Source organism: Pygocentrus nattereri, chromosome 2 (assembly GCF_015220715.1).
Source record: "Pygocentrus nattereri isolate fPygNat1 chromosome 2, fPygNat1.pri, whole genome shotgun sequence".
In the NCBI taxonomy this organism is placed as follows: domain Eukaryota; kingdom Metazoa; phylum Chordata; class Actinopteri; order Characiformes; family Serrasalmidae; genus Pygocentrus; species Pygocentrus nattereri.
In genome coordinates, this window is record NC_051212.1 from 26661462 (window position 1) to 26682040 (window position 20579).

The 20579-nt window shown below is 37.9% G+C and overlaps 1 protein-coding gene across 2 annotated transcripts; it reads right to left on the reverse strand.

Annotated features, from left to right (window-relative positions):
• Nucleotides 1–628: 628 nt before the first annotated feature.
• si:dkey-19b23.10 lies at nucleotides 629–16975 on the reverse strand. Of its 2 annotated transcripts, XM_017709871.2 has the most exons (14): nucleotides 16819–16975; nucleotides 15472–15526; nucleotides 9023–9083; nucleotides 8007–8934; nucleotides 7751–7869; nucleotides 6912–7049; nucleotides 6504–6718; nucleotides 5960–6111; nucleotides 4293–4396; nucleotides 4114–4174; nucleotides 3706–3794; nucleotides 3469–3609; nucleotides 3159–3259; nucleotides 629–2334 (listed from the first exon to the last, which is right to left on the reverse strand). In XM_017709871.2, exons 4-14 carry the CDS (start codon nucleotides 8869–8871, stop codon nucleotides 1926–1928), a joined length of 2394 nt encoding a protein of 797 aa, XP_017565360.1. In that variant the 5' UTR covers nucleotides 8872–8934; nucleotides 9023–9083; nucleotides 15472–15526; nucleotides 16819–16975; the 3' UTR covers nucleotides 629–1925. The 2 variants fall into 2 exon arrangements, with proteins under 2 accessions (XP_017565360.1, XP_017565361.1); XM_017709872.2 differs by lacking the exons at nucleotides 15472–15526; nucleotides 16819–16975 and adding an exon at nucleotides 9304–12110.
• Nucleotides 16976–20579: the final 3604 nt, after the last annotated feature.

Sequence of the window (20579 nt, forward strand, 5' to 3'; positions counted from 1 at the left end):
GTCATAATTATAGACTCCGGCCAGCTCCTTCTGCTTACAATTATTTCTTCTTTACAGATTAACAAACAGTTTATCTCCTATGAAAATGAGATCCTATTCTCCATGCTATATTCCTCTGAGATCAAGCCAGTCATCACCAGTGTCAATCAGTGTCCATTGGGGAGTGACCATAAAACACCATTTTTAACCAATGCTCATGTTGGAAGTGATTGCGTGATGCTGGCAGTTACAGTACTAGAAGAAAACAGTGGAGTCTCAAGTCTGATTTTGAATGCAAGGTGGATTTACGAACTGCATGTAGTTTTGCTGAACTTAACGAAAGATTTTGTAGTGTCAAGTGAGCTTTCTTTTTAGCAGCCAAAGCAGTATGACCAAAAGCATGCCTAATCTTTAGTTTTGTTTTTGTTGCATGTCAACAGAATTAATGTTTGTCTGGATTTGATGCTGATCAAAGGGCAAGCTTTATTTCCTTCTTAAAGTCTTCTGGCTCTTGAAGTTTTTGGAACATATGCAAATGGTTCTCAGAATAAGTTCAGGCTATTTATAGCGAGCCTGTACAGTGCAGACATAGGTGTACCCCCTCCAACTGACTTGAGATGTATGTCATATCTTGAAAATTACAACACAATGTTTTGAACACTTTTTATTTTTAGGGCTGGAAAACTGATTAATTTGACAGCATGACTGGTCCCCTTTTAAGTTTGGACTTTTCTCTAAAATGTGTTTTCAAGTAGTATCTAATGAAGCTGACAGATTCACTTGCATGTTTTTCTTTTTAGACAGCATCCCAGTACTGATTCACCTCTGCTCTAGTTCTTAGTTCATAGGGTAAAGGCTGAACTCAGCAGAAAACTTTCACCTTACAAAACTCAGTTATTGACAGAGCCTGCTCCTGTCTTCATTGCTCCACTCATGTTTATGCCCGCTTGAGGATGACACAAAGTGCATTTCACTTTATGATGTAAAGTAAATGGCCATAATTTGCTGTTGACTTAAGACGTTCCTGTAGACGTGCTTCATACAGTTTAACTAGCATATGCCTCTCAGTGTTTTCTTTTAGGAAAACCTGGGAATTGTTTCACTTTGAAAAATAATACATTTCTTGTTTCTAACTTTGCTCTGTGTCTAACCTTTTTAATGCGCTTAATACACAGGGTCACTAACTTTTCAAGTATTTAAAGTGTACCTACAACCCCCCCACCCCCCAAGAATAGGGCAGTGAGGAAAGTCAGTCCTAGTCCTTACTCTGCACTGTGCCCTTTGATGCCAAATCTAGTCCAGTGCTACAAGTAAGGAAACACTAAGGCTGCATCTGAACAGTTGAATGATACTTCATTTCCTGTGTGTGTTTCTTGCTCATGCCTGATCTTTAGCCCATGACTTCACAAAATATTGGCAGAGCTGACTAACAAGTGGATCCGCATGGCTACCAGTTTAGCCAAAATCAGACGGGAAAGGATGTTTTGTTTAATTATTAGGATAATAATTAACACATGTGACGAGCAAAATGCTTAGACAGGTTTACCCAATGGATTACTAACTGGTCCTAATGAATGTAGGCATTCCCAGACTGACTTCAGGTGTTACAAATGTGTTTCTTAATATGGCAAGAATTTCATCCCATATTAGGAATTAAATCTGGGAGTTTTAAGTTACATTATGCAATGGATCCGACAACTTGTTAATGAGATGTGGAATAACAGACACATAGGCAGAAATACAGGATCATTCATAGATTCAAAAAATAATGGAAATGAAGGAAAGATTATTAAATTGTCACATTCAAAAAAAAAATCACTTATTTACAAAATTAAGCTGTACAGGTCAGTCCTACTCTGTTCGTGATATGCCTGAAAAGTTTCTCAATTCAAGTCTGTCAGTATTGTGGCTGTAGAAGTTAAACATAACCCCCACCAGCTCTTTTGTTAGTTAAAATAGAGACTTGGCTCTAAATTACCATGCAAGGCACCCCAAGCCTGTTGGTGCCCAGTATAAAGTGGCAGTGTTGGGGCTTTGGGTGCTGTCTGTGGGCTTTGTGTGGGGCCCATGCTACTGATAGCAGTGGTGAAACATGCACTCTGTGTCTTGGAGTTCTGGAGGAATGCCAACTGGGCCTGAGACTGCACCAGGTTCTGGATCAAACTCTGGGTTAAGAGCTGGGTTTGATGATTCTGTGTAACAAGCTGGTTAGGATGGGTCAGGGTTCGGTTCTGGTTCTGCAGGGCCTGGGTTAAGTTGTGATGGTTGTTGGGGTTGATTCTTTCCCTCCAGTCCTCCTGCTGCTGCCGATGGATCTTCATGTGGGCATTTCTGCTTTTGATCTTGTAGAACATTCTGATAATTGAGGAAAGGGGGGGAAAAAAAGATCAGTTTGTCTAGATTTTGTCCATTTCAGTAGAAGTCAATGTTGGTTCCCTGGGCATATCAGATCTAGTCTATTGCTATTGCTAAATTTTGATTTACCATTGAAGGAATTTTTTTGGTCTGAGTCAGCAAAACTGACAGTGTACCAGATGACAAAGTTAATTGCTAGACTTTGGATTTCTGAGGTTCTAAATGCTAACACTGAAAAGTATTTTTCAATAATAGGGAAATAAGCATAAGCATTTTTAACAGTAGGAATACAAAATGGAAGACAGAACTATTGAAACTTTCCTTTAAAGCTTGAGAGCTTTCTAATTGGATGAATCTTTGCACAGCATACAAGTACCAGATACGCACAGTAAATGTCAGTGTCCAATAAATACCTATTGTACTTCATCAAAATTTCACTTCAGTGCTGTCATTTCCTAATTATAATTAAAAATTCTGCAAACTTTACCCTCACCAGTCAAAAAGATATGGCTGGCCCACACAACTTTAACAAACTTGGGAGTTCCCCACAGTCTCGCTCTGAGTCTGAGCAATTTAGTGAGTGAAAGCTAACCTAATAAGCATAACTGGGCTAGCAAACGATTCAGTCTGTTTGTCTGCTTTTGTTCATTCTTCCATCCAACCAGCCATGCCAGTATTCTGTGCACCGCTATGCCTAGTTAAGCGTGAGTGAACCACGAGATGTCAAATGACAAAAACTGGAACTTTATTGGATGTTTACTGTCATTCAAACACAATGTTCCCTGGGATTTTAATCAAGTGTCAGAGGTCCAGTATATACTTACTTTCCACACTGTTTACATGGGAAGCTTGTAGCCAGTGAAGGTGTATGAATTACCCTCTCCATATTTATAGGATTCATCATTATCTTGGTTGGCATCACAACCTGTGAAGAAAAGTCACATGGAATGTTTATCAATCTATTTTTATCACACCCTAATAATCATTATTAAAAGAAATATTTTTATTACTTAATTTTATTATTTATCAAACATTTTCATTTATCTTAATGTTTTGTGTTAATCAGTTAGTCAGTTTAGGCTATTGGACATACTTCACTGTACTCAGGTTTTGTAATGTAGGAAAGAGATTTACTTGGCTAGTGGAAGTAAAAGTAGTTTCAGCATCCATCTGCTGCTGTTCTTTCTCTCTCTCCTTCTGCTTCCTCTGTTTCTCTTGTAGACGCTTGGAATGATAGTAGAATTCCACACACTGTGATATCTGCTTTGTCTTCACCTTAAAACCACAAGCACACAAGCACATTTTTAATGGCTTTGTCCCACATGTGCTTTAAAAGGTGCTTTCAGGAGTTTCAGTATTAAAGAAAATTACCATTTTGTGAATGAAGGAGAAATCTTTGCCATACATGGCAAAAGCCTTATGGAACAGCTTTTGTTCACTCAAACGCCACACGTCGCTGCCTATGAGGGGAAAGAGGGTAACTAAATGAGAGAGACTAATACAATGTACTTTGTTATGGAATAGGAAAAACTGGATAAGCTAAATTATTCAGTTTTATTTGTCTATGTTGTGTACAGGGTAAGGGAGGTTTAACGTGGACATTTGATGTAATTTTAAATTAAAAAGAATCTTTCAAATGCTAAGAGGCAAACAAATGTGGGGCTCCCTCAAAGGAAACTCAACAGTTAGGGCACAGAGTAGTCGTGGGAAGACACAAGTGATTGAAACGCATTCTGTGCATAAGAGTAATGAGTCAGAGGTAAAGCTGTCATTATGTACCGGCATAATGGTAGTCTCTTGAAGGTGTAGAGTTGGAGAAAAACATCAACTCCAAAGCACCCTGTAACACATGATGTTAATAAGAGATGAGATTTATTGTTAACTGTGGTATTTGCTGTCATTAAGTGACCTCAATAACTTTATTCTTAGGTCATACATTAAAGACTATCTTTCCTCACCATTATGTTGCCTTGACACAAAGAGAGACTGTGAAGGGCAAGCTCCAGATTAGCACCACCTCCAGGTAAAGCAGTAGACGTACTGAGATCTAGTAGATTTTCAACTAAGAAAAAAAACAGCACGTTGTGGAATGAAAATAAATAAATATATGAAGGTTATGCAGGGGTTGCAGATTCTTCTAGAGGTTTTAGGCCAATGAGGTTACATCTTTACCTTTTTTACCTTGACTACAGATTGAAAGATGAATATGATGTGCACATCAATTCAAGTCAAGTCGAGTGCCCCAAAACATGCTTGGAATAAAATCTGTATATCTTCCATTATCAGTAAAGAACATTTTGCCCTCTCCTGTAAAGCTGCCATTTTTGAGAGACCTGTTTTTCCTTTGGACAGCAACGATACCATGATCAGCAATTTGTCATTGTATTCCTCTGTTTATTCCACTCGATTTTAGTGAGCATAAAAGGAATGACGACACCAAAGTTATTGTTTGCATGTACATGGGATTCAATAACTGCATACAGTCTACAAAACCCTGATTTTTCCAGTCTTCTGCCTTTTTTGTGTGAAACAGAAGATATTTGTATACCATGTAAAAATGATATGGAATTACTTGAATAAAAGAACAGATTGACAGTGTACCATATGCTGAAGTCGTGTTTAAAATATAAACTCCACTAAGGTCAAAATCAGAAAGGCCAGATCACAGTAGTTTACATGTAGAGAGACAACATTTGTCATCTACTAAATTTTGAAACAGTTAAAGAAATATGCACCGCCTTTGAAACATGGTGGAAGTACTGTCATAGCTTAGATGTGCAAAGAAGCCTCTAAAACAGGTGTCATCTTGTTTATGGTCGATAGAGATGGCAGTGTGATGGATGTTTTTGTGGCCAGGAACCTGTTTAAGACTGACATGCAGACTGATCAACCACAGACTGTGGCTACAGCAAAAAATAGACATGGGGGGAAAAAGCTACACTCTTGAAGATGGTTCATCATGGGTTCTTTAGTAAAGGCAGTGGTTCTAAATAGCACCATGCAATGTCCTATGTATGGTGAAAAGGTTCTTCTGATTGATGGAAAATGTGTTATGTGCTTTTTGAAAATGGTTCTGTATAGCACCAAAAAGGGTTACAATACAGTTACAACAACCTTGCAACAATAGAAGAACCGTTTTTGGTGCTACATAGAACTATTTTCAAAAAGGTTCTATATAGAGCCATGTAGAACACATTCTCCATAAATCTGAAGAATCATCTCACCATGCAAAGGACCATTTAAGCATGAAATGGTTCTATATAGAGCTTAAGGTTCTAAATAAAACCATTACCTTTACTAAAGAACCTTTGGAGAACCATCTTTTTTTTTAATGTAAGTTGTATACACAGACAAACATGCAAATGAAAAATATTTTGCTCAAGAAGTACTGAGTTCTTAAAAGAACCCTCCTGATAACTTTTAAATATATTTTTAAATGAAAATTTCCTCAATATCTGCGTTCAGCATGCAAGGGTGGACTGATCATTGAAACATCATTCCAAACCAGTAAACCACACATGCCTTTCCAATACATTAGTGTTTATCTTTCAAACGGAGTATAGAACAAAGAGCTTAGAATAGCACAAATCAACTAAGATCAGCACTTCTTTACTAGTGTTCTTACCACGCTCTTGTATGACATCACTTTCTTCTAACTCTGCCCATGGTTTCCAAAGTAACACTTCCCGCAATGGTTCTTCTGGCCACTCCTCTAGCTCCTCCCTCTCCAGCAGATCTGGTACGGTGGCCTGAAACTCTAGCCCTATGTTCACACACCTTGTGTGTTTGAGGGGAAAGTGGGAACCTGGTCAAAGCTACAGTACTTTTACGTGTTTTAATTGGTCATTTTAATTTGTTTAATCTTTTTACAGTAAGGAAAAAATATGAATATATGAATCACAACACTGCTTATCAACAGAGAGAATTACATTCAAATCAATAGTTCCCTATTTAGTTTGCTCTAATGCCAAAAATGGTTATTTTATTCAATGTTAATCAGCCAAAAGGTTTGGTGTCTAAGGTCTGTAGATATTGTGCAAACTACTTGTATAAATCATTACATATTGTATACTTTTAGTCCATAAAATACATTTGGGCCAAAATTCAAATTATGTACATTTTTTTTTGCCAAACTATTGCTTTAAAAGTCTGCATAAGCAGTTTCTTACCTTTGTTGACCATTGTACCTTGTCTCCTCTGACCACAATCCTCTATTGTCCAGCAAATGCAGAAGGTTGCAGTAGAGACCTGTTCCATTTCGGTTGGGATTAAGCATCGGAGGGGGAGTATAACGGGGAGTGGCATGCCAATAGTCATCCCTCAGTACTCCTGACTGGAGGACACTGTGGAAAGGAACTCCAGTGTAGATATCGGAGGGAGTGTTCTAATAATGAAAAGACAATGGTTCTCACAATGGGACTCTGCTAGTGGATTCAGAGCAGTACATCACTAGTGTACAGAATTCACCCAAAGTTGGGTCCTGGTTTAAATGATGTTACAGAATGAAAGTGGCTACAAAGGATTCTGTGAAAATGTATGGAAAATTGCTGGTGCCATGGTAGCTTCTGCCCTCATACCTGGGAGCTGGACAAACATAAAAACTGCTTTCGCTGGAGTATAGAACTGGGCTTTGTATCCTCATCCACCCTCAGCCCTTCTGCCTGAGTATGTGTTTGATGGAATGGTGGACAAAAAGGCTGAGAAGACTGAACTGTCTGTGAAAAAAGGGAAAAAGTACAGATTTTATATGCTTAAATGCTTTTTTTTTTTTTTTTTTTAAACATTTTTCCTTTATTTTATGCGAGCTATTGGACTGATGATTCACTAGTATTGCTACGAATGATGTCGAAAAAAACAAGCCAATTCTTCCTGCTCATAGAGTGATATACTAAATGATACAGTGAGGGAAAGGTAGCAGAATCAGTTATGTTTCTTGGACTCCCAGCCACATGCAGCTGTGGTATTGTTGGGATTCAAACTAGCAACCTTCTGACAATAAGAAGAAACCTTTGATGGCGAGCTTTAGTTAGGATTACACAACGTGTTATGAAATTATGCAATAAAAACTATGCAGAACAATTTGTACAGTCCTAGATATTTACACTTTTTTAAGAATTGCCTCAATTGACCTATCCATACCACAATGGCATATCGTGATCTGATCATTCAAATAATTTTTGGAGGTGGTCAGGACGCATACAACCACATGACATTCATAGCTAAGGCATCCACAAATGGAGGACTACCTAATAAACACAGTAGCGATGAATGCAGCTGCTTTACTTTGCTCCTGTCCTGTTTAATTATAAGTTGCATTTGTACCAGCTTCTGCATGGACATGAACAAGGGAAATGTTCATCTTGAAACAACAGGCTGTAATGTATGATGATAGAATTAACCATCCCAAAGAACTCACCTGTGACCATGTCATGTGATCTTCAGAGGTTATAGGGTCATGCTCCACCAGCTTTGGAACAGACTGTGGTTGTGGATGCTGGCCCAGAGGTGAACATGGAGACGTCTCAAGAGAACTGTCTGAGAGAGGAGATCATTTTTCACTGAGATTTCAACAAACTCATAAGAGTCAGGGTTTCTAAGGAATGATATTCTCACAAGAAATCTTAAAGATGGCTTGCACAAACAGCAACCTTCTTGAGAAGTAATCCAGTTACCTGCGTCTCTGTGCGTAGTACTCAGCTGCCTTAGATGAAGCCCCATCCCTTCTGGATAGATTGAGGATGGGCTTGGATCCTGAGCAAGGTGCTGTGTTATGTCTCCAGTGGCATCAGTGGAAAGTGGGAGCCAGTGGGCAGGAGAGAAAGTCCCTGTCAGGGTAGAACAGGCACTAGGAAGTGGTGGAAAGAACCGCAAAGAACCTTCAGAAGGTGATTGCGATGGTGCCTGGTTCAGTGATTGTGCCACAAGAGGATGAGGAGCCCGTTTGGGAGGTGAGAGTGAAGGGGGAGGCAGAGGTGTAGGAGGAGGACTGAGAACCAGAGGGAAGGAAAGAGAGGGAAGAGGAGGAGTGGAAGAGTTGTTGGGAGCAACACTGTATCCTCCCTGTTCACTGCTGCTGGTAATCCTGCAAATGCTTCGGCTATAAAATGCCTCGGAGAAGGAGTCGAGTTTCTGATGGTTCCCAACTGTGGCACCATAATCCTCCATTGCATCCTGCTGCTGAGAGTTAGAATTCCATTCCTCTTCATATGCTCCAGTGTGGGCTTTGGTTCTGTTCAGTGCAAGAGCCTGAGATGACACTGAAGACTCCATATCCCAGTATCCTGAGTTGATCTGTTCGTCGCCTCCGTTCATGCTGGTTCCAGGAGTTGCACAGTTGTTGGTGGGCTCACACAAGAGGTTACTGCTGTCCCCATACTGGTTTAATCTTCCCATAGAACTGTTCTGAAAAAGGCTGTGGCTTGACCTGTGACCTTGTGCCTGAAAGCGGTATGTAGCAGGGAAGGCTAGAGACTCTGAAGGATGGATGGAAGAATGGTCTGCCATGATCTCTGGGCGAGTTTGTGGAGGAGAGAGCATCAGGCAGCTTAAAAGCTCTGTTGTCGCCAAGATGGAGTATTCACAGGGCAATCATCTTAGAAGCTGAAAAGAATGTGAGACACAGAGTTCAATTCAAAATCAGATGATACTGGCTTGAACCAGTAAAAGAGTTTTAATTCAAAGTGTTTACCTCAAATGTTTCAGTTCTCTGTCTCTTCGATGCCTTCCCCACCTCGTAGACCAATTAACGCCTAAAGTCAAACAGAGAAAAGAAGAAAAAAGAGAGAGCGTGACAGAAAGGAAGAGAAATATGGTGCTGCCATACTTATGACGCTTCAGTGTCTTTTACATCACTAGGTACTTTTGATTGGTTCACAATTCATCTTCATAGTTCCTCGTGTAGCACTTCATCAAGATTGTCAAATTTTGTCTATATTATCTAGTTTTAGTTTTAGCTGTTGCTTCACTCACCTTCTTTCTCTCATGCTTCTTTCTTTCTCTTCAGTGTCGCATCTGTTTTTTTCCCCTTCCACTAGCTACATTAGACAACCTGCTTAGGTGGTGTGATCGTGTGACCTCTTCTGTTTCCAAATGAAAGTGCGACACCTTGACACGTGCATTCTCTTTCTTTTTGTCCCCCTCCCCGCCCCTCGTCCTCATGTTATACGCACACAAACATTTCAAATAAACATGTTAAAGCACACCCACACTCAAACAGACAGGAACACACATGTGAACACGCACAAGCAGGTGCCGCCGATCAAAAGGTAACTCACAGAGAAACCCCACCCCTAAAACCCCAAAAAGAAAACCACATCCTGGGGAAAGAGTCACGGATCTCCCTCTGTCTCTGTTTCTCGTCCCATCCCTCATTCGTTCTCTCCTGCTCAATCTATTTATATCCATCTCCCAGAGTTGCAAGTAATGCAGTAACTACTGACAATACTCACGGCGATGTGGCATGCTCAGTATCGTATAATGTCCAATCATATCTTGATTGATTTGAAAAGAGCATTAGCAAAAAGAAAGATTACTATATCCAGTCTTTCTTTTGTGAGGTCTTGGTTGACGACCAAAATGACTTTCCGAAGGCAGTCAGGCAGTGGTTCAAAATGAGGATTAAAAATCCTTTTAATGTTGATGTCGAATTGCTCACCATCTAAGTGTTATCTTCAAGTAACCACAAAACTGATCTCAGATCAGAGTAAAAGCACAACCTCTGCCGAAACCATTGTTCACATGGTGGAGTGTGTTATCTTGAGCATCTCGTGTGGTGAGTGACTCACTGTGTCTTAGGTTTGAGAAGCGTATGAGTCGACATGTAGGCCTCGTCAGGTAGAGCGTGGGCGTGTGTGTGAGTGTGTATATGATATGCGAGTGGCAAAGCTTCCTGTCAACACTGTTTCTATGTGTGTGTGTGTCGGTCAGAGTGTATGCTTGTGAGCGCTCGAGCAGTTCGTTTGAGTCTACGTGAGGTTGTGTGTATTTGTGTGGGCGAGAAGAAGAGTTATGTTAAAGCCAGAGAAGATCTGTGGTGTTTTGAAGTCATGTGACAGGAAGTTGACCATGAAACAACAACAGTGCAGGAAGTGGACAAGGGAAACCTCCGTACATCCCGCCTCCGCTATTGTTTGCTCTCTCTATACATATGCACCTCTCTCATACCCGCAAATCCACAACATAAGTTTAGTTTCCATACACTGCTTGATACTTCACACCTTTTACTATTAACCCATCTTTCCACCTACACACAGTGGCTCCCCTGTGTTGCTCCCTTCTTCTTTATCTTATACTTCTCCTCCTCTCTCTCCCTCTACGGATGCCTCTCCGGCATCCTTCTCTGCAGCATTATGCATTTTCTCAACACATATTTATTTAATGTAAAGAAGTGAGCAAAAGCCTTCTAATAGTAAGTATACCAAACAATTATTGGCATTTTACAGTCTAGTAACTCATATGAAGTGAGATGAATTCTCTTGAACATTTTAAGGCAGCCTGTTTACTGACTACATGCTTCCAATCTAGTCATACATCTATGCGATATATGTTTACAAATGAACTCAAGCTTAATCCAGTATCTGACTCTCATTCACTCCCAGAGTACAGAATCCAAATTTGGAAAGAATAAGTGGTGACCAATGGATATTTATGGAAATGTGCAGAGAAGATTATTGCTGTTAGAAGTCTGGAATGAGCATATCATTATTGTCAATTTTGTGTATTTTTTCCAACACCACTTGAGCACAACAGCTGCTCTTTACATTGTATGAAAAGTGCAAAATTACAGGTAATAAAATATTGTTACATTAATTGATTTTGCCTTCTTCTTTCAAGTTACTGTCTTTAAATTGCTGTATGTAGAGAAGCGTGCCACATCTTTGTAGTACGGCAAACATATTCAAATCTAGACCTTAAGTACAAATTCACTCCTGAACCTGGTAATCACTGGCAGGTAGTTACAAAGTGCATGTATTGTACTTGAAAATGGTTTTCAAGTATCTGTCCTTCATGAAGTACTTTATTGCCCCAGTAAGGTTTTAGTCCTCTGCTTTCTGCAGAATGTGTCGTTACCCCAAAACGGGAGAATGTTGGACGGTCTAAAATATCCAAAAGCGCATGACTCACTTTAAATTTGAAACAAGCCAATCATATTGCAGCATGTGATCTGTTTCACCTGTTGCACATTTACATGTACTTGTATCATTATTTAACTGAACCAACAAAACAGTATACAGTACACAGTATGACGCTTAAGGTTACTCTACCTACATCTCTTCACCAAACACCGCTGTTTCCCAGCAACACAAGTCATATACAACACATCGAAAAAACAGCAAAGAGATGGTACACTTGTCGAGGCTTCATAGGCGAATCAGCGTTATGCTCTACTGACATGGTGGTGCTTACATTTGTAGCTCTATAACATTAGCAAACTTTCTAGCATGTGTACCACTTCTTTGTGTCCTTTTCCCAATGTCTTGTGTCAGACTTGTGTTGCTGGGAAACAGCTGTGTGGGGGGAACGGAGGTGGTTAGAGAAACCTAAACCCCCTCAAGTAAAAGTATTGTTACCTCAATTAAATAATGACTCAAGTAGAAATAAATGGAGATTAGCGCAAATAATTGTATCAGGCAAATAAACTTCTCAACTTTTCAGTTTCATATAGAACTGTGGTGTAAATTCCCAGCACATCCAGTATATATCAGAATATATGTTTGTTAGACTAGAATACAGACAATCTTCACTTTTTGGGATTCTTTTGCTTTAAAATAAAATGCTAAAACTCAAAAGTGAGAGCAGTCAACGTGATTAACCAACAGAAGACGAAAGGGAAATTAAGTACTATTAAGTACTTATTTATTATTTATTAAGTATTATAATTTGAAAATCCAAAACATTTTACATAAGTACGTGGAACTGAGTAAATGTCACAGCTTCTAACCCATTATTTTTTAAATATGAAACGTTTAACTGTTTTTCATGTCTATAGTTCTCCTTGAAATTGTTAATAAAGCATAATGACTATACAAACTCTCAATGGTATTACTTTATAATACTGAAGTACATTTAAAAGCAAGTATTTTTTACTTCTCAAGTAGACGTAAAAATGGGAGTGTGGCATTTCACTTTCACTCGAATAGAGGATTAAGTACTTTGCTCACCGGTGCTGGTAGTGAAATGGAGGTAAACGGAGGCCAGACACAGTACTTGGTACTGTAGTATTGAGGATCTGTATGGACCTCGAAGGCTGTGATTTGAATAGCTCTGTATAGTAACTTAAATCTATTCACACATATGGTGATATGCAGATCTAGTTGACCCACACACATTGTGGGTTCAGTTCAAGAGGGTGATGTGGGTGAATGCTAATAATGAGGTCTGTACAGTGTGAATGTGCATGTAACATTCACATCCATTAACCTCAGCATTATCATAGCGTAGGCGAGAGACTGAAGGTGGAAGACAATGTGTCACAGACAGACATGTTTGGGTGAGCAAATACATGTTTTAAAAAGCTATTGCAGGTTTGTTGTTTACATCTAAATTTGAGAAAATGCATTCTGCAAATACAGGTTCTGATGATTTCTGCAGATAACCGTTTTTCAGAAATACGCCTGATGATAGACGTGACAGTATTTGATAATTATCATCAGACACATCAATTGTGAAAGACGACTCCTCAGGCCCAACTATGCGCAGTTGTAAAACACTCAGAAGTCTCAGAACTCAAGCTTGTAGTGGAGACCAACATATAAGGGGCTGAAATCAGAGGATGCAAAAGAAGGGAAGATTGTGGAGGCTTTTAGTCTAGTTTTCTGTCAGATGTGTGAAAGAGTAAACCGAGGAGGGGGAAAATAACGGAGTGATTTGGACTTTTTTTTTTCTCTTCATTTCCATCACTCTAGGTCTCCAGCTAGTCTATCAATCGTCTGATTCTTTGTAAATGTGAAAAGGTCAAGCGCGATACAGTTAAACAGAAGAGAGAAATGATAACAGGATAGGAAGGCCGAGCAACAGACGTTTTCTGCACACTGACTGCAGAAAATACAATCAGTGCAAGTCTATATGACATTAAAGACTGAAAGAAGTGAATGTCATACAGAGAACTTGGTAAATTTCCTGTATATTAAGGAAGGCGTTTCCTAAATTTTCCTAAAAGAAATAAACAAACACAGTTTTCTATGAGAACATGTGGTACAAATTCTCATCCACAAGAGAATTTTTAAAAATAAAGGTTACTAAACAGTTCTTGTCTAGCAGAAGCCATTAATTGGTCTAGAACCTTTATATTATGAGGAGGTTCTTCAAACTTTAAGAAAGGTTCCTCACGCTCACATCTCATTAACAAAAAGTGATCCATTGAAAGGTTTGAACCCATTTTCGCATCTTTATTTTTAATGATGTGGCTCTAAGGTTCTGTGCAGTCTTAGCAAAAAGGGTTCTGTGACCTAACAATTATGGAACCCTTTCTGGTTCTGTATAGCCGTGTTAATAACCATACACGACCATATATGGCATATATAAGAATGATTTACCTATGTAAAGAACCATTCATGGATTCAGAAGATTCTTTGTCATGGTTCTATATAAAGCCAACCATAAAAGAACCCTTGAAGAACCATCTTTTTAGGAGTGTATGATAATAAGATGCGTATTGATATGATATAAATTTGTTGGTGCCGTAATGAGACCAATTCAAGAGGGATTTTTAAAAATATATTTATTTTTCCAGATTGATATTTAAAGGGTAGCATTGAAATATGATTTTCAATTGTTTAATGGTCTCGTTTCTTTATACAATTGAATTCATAATTATGAACAAAGGTACTGGCACAATATATATAATCTGTCACTTAAATCGCAAAAACTGTGGAATAAACTTCTGACTGTGATTTTTTTTTTATACTTCAGAAAAGTCTGACAACATATTATGCTCACTAATAAGATTATTAATAAGATAATTACACATATTTTATTTGCATATTATTGTGACATTTATTATCCAGTATCAAGATAAAGAATTTTTCACTGTAAATAATTTTTTTGTTTATTTTCTCTCTTCATATGCAGAATCTGTATCTCCTTAATTTCCAGACTTACAAATGGGAAAATTCAGGAAAACAGGTTTTTGGGTTTAACACAGACAGTTCTTTTATCTATGAGACTGTGAGAATATGTGTAACAATCATAAATCATGTGGTGTCATTCATTACAGGAAAACAAATCAAATCCAGTAATTACTTCAATAAATGCTTGACTAATAGCGCGTAAACTCACACAACCAAATAAATACAAGTTTTACACCCACTTACTGACAACCAAAAATCTCAGTTTTTACTGTAATAATGCATATTTTTTCAATTTAAGCTCCTAAAAGTGAACATATATGTATGTATTTTAAGATAAATATTCTAATTTTGCTGGATATCAACATCAGTTCCTGACAGTGACATATATTAAACCAAGTTGTCTTCATGACAAAAGTCTTTTATAATGGAGTACATATTCAGTAATTCCTCCAATGAGTTACATTTATGGAATAAGAGCAAATAACTTTATACCAAGCACGTAAAAATGAGAATTATATGTCTAAATGTGTGTTTTATGTTTGCTCCTCATCGGCCACTCTGAGACATCTGGGAAGGAAGGGCATATCTGGTCTGATCAAGTGCTTGCATGAAAATTAATTATTCAGGGTTGATCTTATGGTCGTGCATATGATGCTGCAACTCAAATCACGGTAAAAATGCAAAGAGTTCAGACAATTTACCACTAATAAATCCAGAGCAGTAGCACTGCAGTTTCTTTGGCACAGAGCAAAAAAATGTACGTAATTGTAAAAGGATATGTTTTTGTATAATAATGTAGCATAATCACTTGTATTTTGAATACTGCAGATTAAATCCCAACCAAAACCAGAAACGTGTATTTAATGTGGCCTGTAAACATGTGAAGTGCATCTTCACTAGTCTTGAGCCAGTGGCGGCTCTCGTACTGCAATGAAATCTCATCGCTGCACTTTTCTCAGCTTCGTAATTAAAGCAACATTCTTGCAATTCTTATCTTTATCTAACATGAGAATATGCTCTCTGAGTTTTTAAATGCATTCATTTAGCAGAGAAAACACACAATACTTACTCAGAAGTGGTGGACAAATATCCAGAGGAACTTCTGATGCAAACTGGAAGTGAGTCTAACCAAAACAAATGGAAAAGTTTGTAAGCTCCTTGTTAACTAAATCTAAAAAAAAAAAAAAGTTTAAATAACTTCTCACTCGATCATCGACAGACTGGAAGTGGTAGAGAATTGCATACATGAAGAGCGTAAATAAACTAATTATTTATTTTTTCAGTCCTTATTCTCACCAAAGAACAAATCAGGCCTCAGAATCAGTGCAAAGAAATCCCCAGAACACTTCTTACAATATCTGATGGGTCACTTTGAGTTTGAGACAACCACACTAAAGGAGAAACTCTTAGAGACTCTTACTGAGGCCTTGTAAACACCACCATGAAGAACCACACTAACACTTTTATGTTCCAGCACGGAGCATAGAAAAACAAACATCTTGAAGCTGATTTCAGTGTAGACAGAGCCATCTCTCGTTTACACTTACTCATTTACCATATTTGCTTACATATATGAAATACGTATTTCAGCACCTCCCAGGATGTACAGAAAAAGTGCAGTTTCAGAAGTTTTCACTTGGATTTTTTTTGTGTCCGTAATCTTCCTCACCGCACTGTTACACAACAGTATATGATTTTAAAATAGATGGCAACACATTTATTCAACAGCTTTTGCAAAATGTAACTAAAAAGAACAAAACCTTTATCTCTGAAATGGCAGCTTTCACAGGAGAAGGCAAAAGTTTTCTTTACATTTCATGTAAGTTAATGTAATGAATCTGCAAACCATTTCCATTCATCATTTAATGCCCACACAATCTAAGCAGCAGCTCAAATGATGCAGAGAAATAAAAATGGGTGGGAAAATGGAGATACATGGGTTTGATATGATAGCGACAATATGCAAGCACATTATAAATGAATTGTGTAAATTAACATCAGACGATTATGTAAATTACAAAAATTAGAACAGATATGTAATCAAAACTGATACTGAGTGCAGACATTGCAGTATTAAGTTGATTGCATCTGCATTGACAGGACAGAAGCTTATGCAAGGCATATTTAGTTGTGCCAGGAAAATGTAGGCCTTTCTAGATGGCGACAGTCAGATGTGCTACTAAAAAGTCTAAAAAGTGTCTCTAGGCAAAACTTCTGGGGTTTAGTCAACAGTTCTGACAGGTTTCAGTAGTTATCTCATTACGTTTGAAACTTTTAAGTATACTGGCAGAGCTATGACAGCGGTGTCTCGTTTGGCCTGACCTTGGATGAGTACAATGCTCACCAGGAGTATACGTACACTGCATGTCCTTGCGCTAAAACAGATTGAGAATATGCTTAGAATGGTAGGGCTTACCTGACAGTTTAAACCTTCAGTCCAGGTCTCAAAGCGATCGGAGTGTTGTCACATAGGACAAGAGATGCATGTTTGTGTGTGTATGCGAGTGTGTCTGTGTGTGTGTACACATATGAGTAGAGAGCGAGAGAGAGCGAGAGAGACTGTGGAGGCGTTGGTAATGGTTAGCTCTTTGGTACGGCAGTCTCTCTTGGTTCCTCTGATCTCTTGAAGACTTCGTCACTGGGATCCTGGAAACAAAAAAGAAAAAAAACACCGCAGAGAATAAAAAACACGTATTGCTCCGAGCCAGCCTAGGCAGCTCTCAGTTTGACAAAGCACTTGTCCTTAAGCTTCTTTCTTTTTCCTTCTCCTACATTTGTCCTTTGTGGGGTTTTTTCTATTTTATTTAACTTTGTATTTTATCTTTTTACCAAATTGTACACTTACATCTCATTTTTCCAAGGCTGTATGCATTTCTGCTAAATCTAGTTATTATTATATAGCACATATTGAAAATGACAGTAGATTTGTCTTATTGCAACCTCACAGATGAGTTCTCACTGGTTTCATGTAGAAGACGCTTGTAATTTGGTTATGCTGCTATGACCCAGTTTCCAGTAGGTGTTAGAATTTAAATCTGACAGAGGCATATAGATTTCACAGTGACTGTAGCACAGGTGATAAGAGTCATAATGTTAGCTGAGACTGCTATAGATAGTGATAATGTAGGTCCATGACTTCAGACTGTTCAGACTGAAAATACTGCATTTTACACCTGGATGTGAGCAAGCCAGTAAATTTGCACTGGTGTTATGTAGACTGCTCAAAATGATGAAAATAAAGTTGGCGATAACAAAGGTTAGCTGGAGTGTTGTGAATGTCAGTGGGCTGACCCAGTAAAACTGAGAGTCGGGCATGACTGTGCATCGCTCCAAGAGCAGTTTCACATTGTCAGGACAAGAGGGGGCGTAAGAGAGAGCAAGGAAGAGAGGCAGAAAAAGAGAGAGAAGTTGAGCTTCACATTATGGCAAAATTCAAACCAAATAGATGTAATTCTAAAAAATGTTTTAAACATGGTAAGCAGTTAAATAGGCAGTGGGTTAAGTTTTTACTTCAAAGTATTCTCTGAATGCATAGCACATTTCCCACATGTTCCACAAAGCTATCACATATGTGTATAAAACCTTTAATCTGAGAAAAAAAAAAGATTTGACTGTTAGATTAGTCTCTGGGTAAAGGGCCTCTTCTCAAACTTGCACAAGAAAAAACCCTATTCACTGCCGTCAAAAGCTGACCCGAGTCAAAGTGAAACACCCATCCCCACTGAAAACACACATATACACACGCACACACATACACACCTTGACATGTTATACACACAGTTCCGCAACCACACATTGTCATAACAAGAGAGCAACGTCGCTTTTTACCAGAAACTTGTCGCACTCTCTGGTGCGCTTTCAAATATCACCATGCCCCACTGAGAGTCGGAACATACATCACTCACACACATGCTGCTAGTGTACTGTGGCTGCTGTACAGTAACGTTACAAAATCAGTCCATATCATCATCTGCTCTATCTCAGATTTGTCATGAGAACATAATGATTATTGTGGCTAACCTTCAGTCAAAAACAAAAAGATAAAACTATAAAACTTCACATATGGTCTCACGTATCTTGCATATGGAGTCCCTCAAGTCTAAATATTATGGCCACTATTAATCTTATGTATACATTAAAATATCGATGTATGATTATATATATATATCTGATGTGTTTATATCTTACACCATTAAATATTTTGTCCTGACAGTGACAATACAAATATACAGTTGTATGCAAAGGTTTGGCCACCCCAGTCTAATGACATTGATTTTCTAAGAGAAAATTAAAACATCCTCAGAGAACATACTTCCCACATTTTAATGTACAATTACTATTTATTTGCTGAATTTAACATTTTGAACATAACATATATTAAAATGTGTAGAACAATGTATGTGAATATACATGCTGCGGCTGTCAGGAGAAAATCTTGTTTGTCCAAATGGTAACTTTGCCATTGGACTTAATTTCAAATCATTTTGCACCATTTCTATTGAACTACTGGTTTATGGTTTATTGTGAAGTTTTAATACATTGTAAAGCAGAACTGCCATTTTCAAATTATCGTCTTTATGCAGGGGATAAATTAATACTGTCCTTTATAATCATGCTTTAACTCAATAAATATAAAAAAAGATACAGAATAATGAAATTACACAGAATTAGGTCAATGGATGTAATTCAAGACATACCTATATCTAAGAATCCATGGAGTTCTGTAACATCACAGCTTGATCATTTACATCAAAGAGAATAAACATTTAAATGGACATTTTGATACAAAATTTTTAAATAAAGAATTTGATATGGACACAAAAAGCTATGAATATGAATAGCAAAGAGAAGCAGAGCAGCTTAGCTGCACGTTCTGATGTCTGTGTAGGCAAGACGCCAGGCAAATTCAGGTCTTACATAGTTTGCATTTAAAGAGAAGCTGAGTTACTCCTGTGTTACTATATGCCAAAGCATTTTATCCGTTTTGGATGCTTTCAGAAGCTGTAAAGATTTTCAAAAGAGAATAAAATGTTGATTTTTGCCTTAAAATACATGACATCTACTTTACTACAAGGTGAGACACCTGTTACAAGTAATTTATGCAAAACACACACATATATATATAAATGCATAAATATTTTACTGATGATTTGTCCCATAAAGATTAAGCCTAGTTCAGGAATAAGGGGGACCTTAATCTATTTATTCATATTAACAAGGAAGGTTTTATTATATAATCATAGTAATCTTGCATTTATTTTTTCACATTTTATGTCTGTTGGAATGATTTCGTTTTGCACTCTTTATTACACACGTCTCTAAGGGCCTGCAGTGTGCTGGAAAGTTAAATTTGGAATAAAAGTCAGTGGCCTGGTAGATTCACCGCAACTTCATTTAGCACTTATTTGAATATGCCTGAATGTGTTTTCTGAAAAATTGTGAACCACAGACTTTTTCCTTTTTATCAGGAGGAGGAAGTGCAAACAAACATGCTACACAGTCACAGGTTCACTCACACACACACACCTTAAATGCATGAGGGGGTTTCGTCAATAGACATGCCATAACAGAATTAAAAGCAGGTGAAATGAGGGATCTAAAAAAACTGAAAATGGAAAAGAAACAGAAAGAGATAAGGTGGGCAGATAGGAACGGCATCCTATAAGAAGTCTCTTTAACATCTTGCTATTTAAAAGACTTGCACGGTTATGGTTGTTTGACTTTGCTTTTCAGTAAATCAAGAAATCAACTGCTGGATTTTGATAAAAATGGCATAAAAAGACTTTTTTTTAACTTTACATCTGCTTTAGCTGAATGTCTGAAGAACCTGACCTTTACAAAGATAATACAAAATTTGCAAGCCCATGTCAAAAGAGCATTTATCACTCATTATGAACTCTCAGGGACAAATGGTACTAAATTGTTGCTGGGGTGGTATCCTCAGGGGTTAGTTTTCAGCATCTTTAGTTTGTGATTGTAATTATACCATATTCAGGTATTATATGCTTTAAATTGCATTGACTCTATAAACCCTGTTCTGACTCCAAGCCTATTTAAAAAAGTTAGGTAAAGGTATAAGCTTTTCCCTAGAAGTTGTATTTAGCATACCTTTAAAACTAATTAGTGCCATTTTCAGGCAACATTTAAATCATTTGGACTACTCTGTACAGTTTCAAG

Excerpts from the sequence above, each read along its gene's own strand:
- si:dkey-19b23.10 (XM_017709871.2), bottom strand. The coding sequence starts at position 8,871 with ATGCTCTCTCCTCCACAAACTCGCCCAGAGATCATGGCAGACCATTCT. Across the intron at positions 6,719-6,911 it reads TATGTTTGTCCAGCTCCCAG|AACACTCCCTCCGATATCTA; the intron begins GTATGAGGGCAG and ends TTTCATTATTAG. Across the intron at positions 3,260-3,468 it reads CTTTTACTTCCACTAGCCAA|GTTGTGATGCCAACCAAGAT; the intron begins GTAAATCTCTTT and ends TTTTCTTCACAG.